The sequence below is a fragment of the Sinocyclocheilus grahami genome, unplaced genomic scaffold (assembly GCF_001515645.1).
Source record: "Sinocyclocheilus grahami isolate Dianchi unplaced genomic scaffold, SAMN03320097.WGS_v1.1 scaffold1603.1, whole genome shotgun sequence".
NCBI classification, from domain to species: Eukaryota; Metazoa; Chordata; class Actinopteri; order Cypriniformes; family Cyprinidae; genus Sinocyclocheilus; species Sinocyclocheilus grahami.
The window spans coordinates 75,370-83,662 of record NW_015506782.1 but is presented as its reverse complement, the minus strand read 5'-3'; the positions used below and the strand labels follow the sequence as shown (position 1 = coordinate 83,662).

The following is an 8,293-nucleotide window of genomic DNA, read 5'->3' as shown; positions in this document are numbered from 1 at the left end:
TGGAGGTGGGCACAGAGAGCTGGGTCAGTTTATTCTGAAGGGTGTCCGGGATGATGGTGTCGAAAGCGGAACTGAAGTCCACAAACAAGATCCTTGCATAAGTCCCTGATTTGTCCAGATGTTGCAGGATGTAGTGCAATCCCATATTGACTGCATCATCCACAGACCTGTTTGCTCGGTAAGCAAACTGCAGGGGGTCCAGCAAGGGTCCAGTAATGTCCTTCAAGTAGGCCAACACCAGTTTCTCAAATGACTTCATGACCACAGATGTTAAAGCAACAGGTCTGTAGTCATTAAGTCCTGTGATTTTTGGTTTCTTGGTACAGGGATGATGGTGGAACATTTGAAGCAGGAGGGGACTTCACACAGCTCCAGGGATCTGTTGAAGGTCAATGTGAAGATGGATGATAGCTGGACAGCACAGGCTTTGAGGCAGGCTGGAGAGACACCATCTGGGCCTTTGGCTTTCCTTATCTTCTGCTTCCTGAAGACTCTGCATACATCCTCTTCACATATCTTGAGTACAGGCTAAGAAACAGTAGCGGGGAGGGAGGGAGAGGGTGTTGATGGCTGCGCTGTGAGACGGTCGGAGTGGGTGTGAGGGGTCAGACCAGTCTTTTCATACCTGCAGTAAAACTCGTTCAGGTCTTCAGCCAGTTGTTGTTTGGCCTCAGTGCTAGGGGATGGGGTCTTGTAGCTGGTGATGGCTTTCAGGCCTTTTCACACTGATGTAGAGTCATTACTTGAAAGCTGTTTTTTTAGATTTTCAGAGTAGTTTAACTTTGCCACTCTTATCTCCCTATTCAGTGTGTATTTGGCCTGTTTGTACAAGTCTTTGTCCCCACTCCTGTAGGCGTCCTCTTTGGCCTGGCAAAGCTGTTTGTGTTTTGCACTGAACCAAGGTTTGTCATTGTTAAATAATTCCTGGTGGGAACACACATGTCCTCACAGAAACTAATGTAGGTTGTCGTGGTGTCAGTGAGCTCATTCAGATCAGTAGCTGCAGCCTTAAAAACACTCCAATCAGTAAGTTCAAAGCAGGCCAGTAAATCCTGCTCTGCTTCATAAGTCCATCTCTTTACAGTTTTTACTACAGGCTTAGCAGATTTGAGTTTCTGCCTGTAGGCTGGTAGAAGATTAACCAAACAGTGATCGGAGAGTCCCAGCGCTGCTCGGGGGACAGAGTGGTGTCTCTGGTGGGGCATGTGATGTTCTGTCTATATTTAGGCAGTTCACGGGTGAGATTAGCTTTATTAAAATCACCGAGAATGATAATGAAAGAGTCCGGATAACATTGTTCTGTGTGTGATCTGATCGGCCAACAGTTCTAGCGTGGCGCTCACATGCGCGTCAGGAGGAATGTACACACTCACCAGAATAAATGAGGAAAACTACCGCGGTGAATAAAAAGGCTTACAGTTAATGAAGAGAGTTTCCAAATTTGGGCAGCACATCTTCTTTAAAACTGTCACGTCTGTACATCAGCCTTCATTGATATAAAAACATAATCCACCGCCTCTTGTTTTCCCAACTCGGTGAAGCGGTCTGCTCTGAACAGCTGGAAGCCCGTTAGATGTAACACACTGTCCGGGATAGTTCCGTTCAGCCAGGTTTCCGTGAAGCAGAGCGCAGCGGAGTTTAAAAAGTCCTTGTATGTGCGGGTGAGTAGTCGTAGTTCGTCCGATTTATTTGCTAGGGAGCGGAGATTCGCCAGATGAATGCTCAGCAGCGGAGTCCTAAAACCACGCTGTCGGAATTTAACGAGCGCGCCGGCATGCTTCCCTCACTTGCGTTGCCTGGAGCGCTTGTATAGGAACGCAGCTCCTCCGACTAAAATGTCCAGTAAAACTGAATGCTCATCTGAATGCTCAAATGTCGGCAGAAAGTTATTTGGTGTGCTATTTCTGATGTCCAGGAATTCGTTCCTAGTAAAGCTGATCGGGAAAATATTACTTAAGAAAGGACAAACAAATAAAAAGAGTACAAGTACAAAGGACCGACAAACCATGACTGCCATCTGCGGCACCATCAGCATAATCAGATGGCAATTTTTAATTGTTAGTAAGTATAATGCCCTTAAAAGTATTACATTTTGGACACTTAAAGGGGTCATATGATGTTGCTAAAAAGAACATTATTTTGTGTATTTGGTGTAATGAAATGTGTTTATGCGGTTTAAGCTAAAAAAAAAACACATTATTTTCCACATACTGTACATTATTGTTTCTCCTCTATGCCCCGCCTTTCTGAAACGCGTCGACTTTTACAAAGCTCATCGGTCTGAAAAGCGAGGTGTGCTCTGATTGGCCAGCTATTCCATGCGTTGTGATTGGCCGAATACCTCAAGTTTGTGACGGAAATGTTACACCCCTACCATACTGTGATGCTGTGTCCTGGCCAAATATTTGGGTTGAACTGTTCTGGAACAGTGTTGTAAATACAACTTAACCACTGATTTCTAGTCGTGTCCTCTTTTGGAAGGCCAAACAAAGTAGTTTCGCTTTCACAACAAAACACACATCGTCACACACGGCGGGCTTCAGTGAGCGGAGGCGGAGGCCTAGAGTGAGGAATGGATGGCGGGCTTTTGTAACACTCCAAAGAGAAAGGAAAAATGTAAAATCACATCATATGACCCTTTTAAAAAAAAATCTGAATAACATTTTCATCATATTAACAATGGATGTTCAATTAGCTTGTGTGACGGTCTTGCCTGGGTGGTCTGCTTTCTGCACAATGGAGACAGTGTGTAATAGAGTTTCACTGATTCAGAGAGAGAAGAAACCATTTCTACATAAAACACAAGACAACACACAAATTGATTACAATCAGGCCTCGTAATATTAACGTGTTATAACTCGATATTGAGCAACACACTCGACGCCAAACAAGGCTTAACAGACTCCCAACATATTAATTGAAAGATACAATCACAATAAAGCAAATATTTGTGTGTTTTGAACACTTATAAATGGTAATTCTCAGACCGCGAAAAACGTGCAACTTACCCACAGCAATGCTTCATTAACTCTGCTGTGGGCAGTCCCTACTCCACACGCTAAATCACATCACGCACCACATAGATGGCGCTGTCACCATTTATGCAATAATTTAACATACCTTTTCAATCCGTTACACTTGACTATAAAATTTACTAATCGTAGTATTAAACAGTATATCTATTGTTTGAACAGTATATCTGTCATTTGAAATCAGCAAATTTCTTGCTTTTAAAGTGTTCTTGCTTTAAAGTGCTCTATTTATTTAAAATAAAAAAAAATTTCCCCCTACATAATGCATACATTTATGTATTTTAAAATGTGGATGCACAAATGGCTTTCTTTATTGTCTTTGTATCTTTGACCTTTGTGAACGCTCTTTCTCTCTCCTTTCCCTCTCTCCTCAATCCAGACTTTGCGGAGTTCATCTTCCTGGGGATCTTTATGTCAGAGATGTGTATTAAGATGTATGGGCTGGGGACCAGACCTTATTTTCACTCCTCCTTCAACTGTTTTGACTGCATTGTGAGTTTCTCTCGTCCCTCCTTCTTTTACTAAAACCAAATAACATTTGAAGGAAACCAAAACATTATACCAGCTGTTCATTCCTCTTTCAGGTCTTAAAGGGATAGTTCACCCAAAAATGAAAATTTGATGTTTATCTGCTTACCCCCAGGGCATCCAAGATGTAGGTGACTTTGTTTCTTCAGTAGAACACAAACGGAGATTTTTAAGTCAAACCGTTGCAGTCTGTCAGTCCTGTAATGCCAGTGGATGGGAATCACGGCTTTGAGAGTCATAAAACATACACAGACAACACCAAATTAAACCCTGCGGCTCGTGATGATACATTGATGTGAAAAGATACAAAACGATCTGTCTGTGCAAGAAACTGAACAGTATTTATATCGTTTTTTACCTCTGATTTTCACCGCAATGTCTGAACTGTCCTGAGCGCATTCGTGTCTTCTTCTTCAGCCTGCGCCTGTGCGTGAGGTGTCTTCTTCTTCTTCTTGCTTTACGGCGGATTGCAGACTTATAAGTGCATTACCGCCACCTATCTCTCAATTGGACCATTGACACTCTATCTACAATCTCAATTGGGAGTGTCAATGGTCCGTTTGAGAGATATTATTATATTATTATTATATTATATTAGACTTAAAAATCTACTGAAGAAACAAAGTCACCTACATCTTGGATGCCCTGGAGGTAAGCAGATAAACATCAAATTTTCATTTTTGGGAGAACTATCCCTTTAACTTTGATAAAGTTACTGAAGTTAGTGTGTAACTGAAGAGTTTGTATAATTCGTAATGCACTGCATTGTAAAATAAATGAGTTTCTTAATCGTTATTTCAATGTTTTGGATGTTTTGATAAATATTGATTTTGTGAGAAGTGTGAGAAACAGATATGTGTTAGTGTTTGACGTTGGGTAAGGGGTTTTTGTTTTGTGGCTTGCTCTTAATGAATGAGCTTTAAATGTGTGTTTTATATATGTGTGTGTGTGGGACAGGTCATTTGTGGCAGCATTTTCGAGGTGCTCTGGGCTATGATCCAGCCAGGAACCTCGTTTGGGATCAGTGTGTTACGAGCTCTCAGGTTACTGAGGATCTTCAAAGTGACCAAGTGAGTCTCTCACGTCTTGAGTCCCATGTCTCTCTTTCCTTCCCTCTCTTTGTCCCTTTGAAATGTTTTAAGAAGGACTAAGCATTTTAAATGTCCCCCTTTCCCATTATCAGATATTGGGCGTCTCTGAGGAACCTGGTGGTGTCTTTGCTGAACTCCATGAAGTCCATTATCAGTTTACTCTTCCTCCTTTTCCTCTTCATTGTGGTCTTTGCATTGCTGGGCATGCAGCTGTTTGGAGGACAGTCAGTATAGCACTAAAATACACATAATAATAGAAAATGTTACTTATTTATTTATTTATTTATTTATTATGGGTCAGTACAGGCCCTAAATAAGGCACGGCATGGAAATACTCTGTGTAACAATAATATAACCACCATTTCTTCTCTTCAGGTTTAATTTTGAATCTGGCACACCACCAACAAACTTTGATACTTTTCCTGCAGCAATAATGACAGTATTTCAGGTGAGCAAAAAGTGCCCATTGAACAGTGTGCAATCATTCTGTGTGTTTTTTCCATGGCTTTGTGATTATGGACCTTTTCTCTGCACCTTAGATCCTAACGGGTGAAGATTGGAACATGGTGATGTATGATGGGATCGAGTCTCAGGGCGGAGTCAGAAAGGGCATGGTCTTCTCAGTCTTCTTCATCGTTCTTACGCTCTTCGGCAACTGTATCCAAACACAAAATATTGCATGCTGACACGCTGTTAATTTTCACGTACACCAGTGAAGCATTAATGTGATGTTCCTTAACCCGTCTGTGAACAGACACTTTGCTAAATGTGTTTTTGGCTATCGCTGTGGACAATCTGGCCAATGCACAAGAGCTGACCAAGGTAACATGTTGCCACACTTTTAGGGTAATGGATCAAGAGTTAAAAACAAACAAACAAGCAAACAAACAAAAAAAAATTAAGTAAAAAAAAAAGTAAGAAAAGCCATGCTTATGTAAAATTTAATATTAAAAGATAAAGATTTATGATCATTTTAAATATTTTCTTTATTTTCTTATGGTTTCTCCTTCTCTCTCTCAGACTGTTTATCCTTCACACTCTTACGCACCAGTGTGCATCACATTTTAACCAATATGCTTCATGTTTCTCTCCATGTATAGGATGAACAGGAGGAAGAGCAGGCAGCCAATCAGAAAATGGCTCTTCAGGCAGCCAAGGAAGTAGCAGAGGTCAGCCCACTGTCTGCAGCCAGCCTCTCCATTGCTGCGTGAGTATCTCACTCTCATCTCTTTCTCTTTCTGTCTTGCTGACACATTTTCTCTCCCACAATTTATTTGTCTTCCTTTTATGTTTGTTTTTATCTGTTCAGGCTATGTGTTGCTCTTGTGTCAGCCAAATTAACACAGGGGTCAATAATAGAAAAAAAAATAGCAACACTTTCAATCTGGATTTTTGGTTTCCATCAATCAAAAGTCAAAAGAGCAGCATTTATTTGAAATAGAAATCCTTTTGTAACATTATAAATGCCTTTACTGTCACATCAATATCAATATGTCCTGGCTTAATAAAAGTATTAATGTCTTTCCAAATAATTTATAAATAAATATAAATCTTACTGACCCCAAACATAAACTATAGTTCACAAAGACACAAGACCTATAATGTTGTGTTCCCTGTCCATCAACAAGCTCATCTGTGATCTTCTCACAGTTATATACACACAACATACATGCAGAGGCACAGAACGATTAAAGATGATTCCGGTTTGTCAATGTGTCAAACAAATGCAAAAAAATAGATTTTTCGATTAATCGTTTTTTAAAATGACGTCGATTCGATATCGATTCTCAAAAGCCACGAATCTATCTTTTCCGGGATTTATTTCAGCACTCATTTAAAATAAGATCTGATTAACGTGAGTCTTATCATTAGTCTTCTCCACTAGATGTCTCCCTTTTTAGATTTACCTTGCGCGATGTTACAACAGAAAGCCTGTCATTCATTCAGCGCATATCATGGCCATACGCGTGATTCGCAATGCTCAGGTGAAATGCTATAGTTAGGGTGACCATACGTGCCATTTTTCCAGGACGCGTCCTGGCCAGGATTTCTATATTGCCTAAACAAGAGCTGACCAAGGTAACATGTTGCCACACTTTTAGGGTAATGGATCAAGAGTTAAAAACAAACAAACAAGCAAACAAACAAAAAAAAATTAAGTAAAAAAAAAAGTAAGAAAAGCCATGCTTATGTAAAATTTAATATTAAAAGATAAAGATTTATGATCATTTTAAATTTATTCTTTATTTTCTTATGGTTTCTCCTTCTCTCTCTCAGACTGTTTATCCTTCACACTCTTACGCACCAGTGTGCATCACATTTTAACCAATATGCTTCATGTTTCTCTCCATGTATAGGATGAACAGGAGGAAGAGCAGGCAGCCAATCAGAAAATGGCTCTTCAGGCAGCCAAGGAAGTAGCAGAGGTCAGCCCACTGTCTGCAGCCAGCCTCTCCATTGCTGCGTGAGTATCTCTCTCTCATCTCTTTCTCTTTCTGTCTTGCTGACACATTTTCTCTCCCACAATTTATTTGTCTTCCTTTTATGTTAGTTTTTATCTGTTCAGGCTATGTGTTGCTCTTGTGTCAGCCAAATTAACACAGGGGTCAATAATAGAAAAAAAAAATAGCAACACTTTCAATCTGGATTTTTGGTTTCCATCAATCAAAAGTCAAAAGAGCAGCATTTATTTGAAATAGAAATCCTTTTGTAACATTATAAATGCCTTTACTGTCACATCAATATCAATATGTCCTGGCTTAATAAAAGTATTAATTTCTTTCCAAATAATTTATAAATAAATATAAATCTTACTGACCCCAAACATAAACTATAGTTCACAAAGACACAAGACCTATAATGTTGTGTTCCCTGTCCATCAACAAGCTCATCTGTGATCTTCTCACAGTTATATACACACAACTTACATGCAGAGGCACAGAACGATTAAAGATGATTCCGGTTTGTCAATGTGTCAAACAAATGCAAAAAAATAGATTTTTCGATTAATCGTTTTTTAAAATGACGTCGATTCGATATCGATTCTCAAAAGCCGCGAATCTATCTTTTCCGGGATTTATTTCAGCACTCATTTAAAATAAGATCTGATTAACGTGAGTCTTATCATTAGTCTTCTCCACTAGATGTCTCCCTTTTTAGATTTACCTTGCGCGATGTTACAACAGAAAGCCTGTCATTCATTCAGCGCATATCATGGCCATACGCGTGATTCGCAATGCTCAGGTGAAATGCTATAGTTAGGGTGACCATACGTGCCATTTTTCCAGGACGCGTCCTGGCCAGGATTTCTATATTGCTTAAAATATCTAGGTTTTGGCTTTGTTTGCATGTGCAGACCGATCGGTGTATGACATCAAAGTACCATACAGACGGTTATGCTTTCGAAACGCTCTCGAGGTACTTTGATGTCAAACACTGATCGGTCTGAGGTGTGTTCGACTGCTTTTAAGTCGAACACACCTAATATGTACGCGTAATTGCATCGCTTTGACCGTAGAGCCCACCTTCTCACACGCCATGACTGGTCCATTATGTACAATGCTTGCATGTTATTGGTCAAACTACTTTTCGATCATTACCTTCAGCAAGCATGAAAACAGGAAAACAAAGCCAAAACAAATC

At 40.0% G+C, this 8,293-nt stretch overlaps 1 protein-coding gene across 1 annotated transcript in view; it reads left to right on the top strand.

Moving 5' to 3' along the window:
- LOC107571502 (voltage-dependent P/Q-type calcium channel subunit alpha-1A-like) overlaps nucleotides 1-8,293 on the top strand; it is a 124,377-nt gene that overhangs the window by 52,515 nt on the left and 63,569 nt on the right. Inside the window, exons 12-18 of the mRNA XM_016257821.1 lie at nucleotides 3,412-3,524; nucleotides 4,518-4,630; nucleotides 4,744-4,875; nucleotides 5,027-5,099; nucleotides 5,191-5,308; nucleotides 5,406-5,473; nucleotides 5,752-5,858. Coding sequence (XP_016113307.1) covers nucleotides 3,412-3,524; nucleotides 4,518-4,630; nucleotides 4,744-4,875; nucleotides 5,027-5,099; nucleotides 5,191-5,308; nucleotides 5,406-5,473; nucleotides 5,752-5,858 — 724 coding nt within the window. The remainder of the gene's footprint in view (nucleotides 1-3,411; nucleotides 3,525-4,517; nucleotides 4,631-4,743; nucleotides 4,876-5,026; nucleotides 5,100-5,190; nucleotides 5,309-5,405; nucleotides 5,474-5,751; nucleotides 5,859-8,293) is intronic.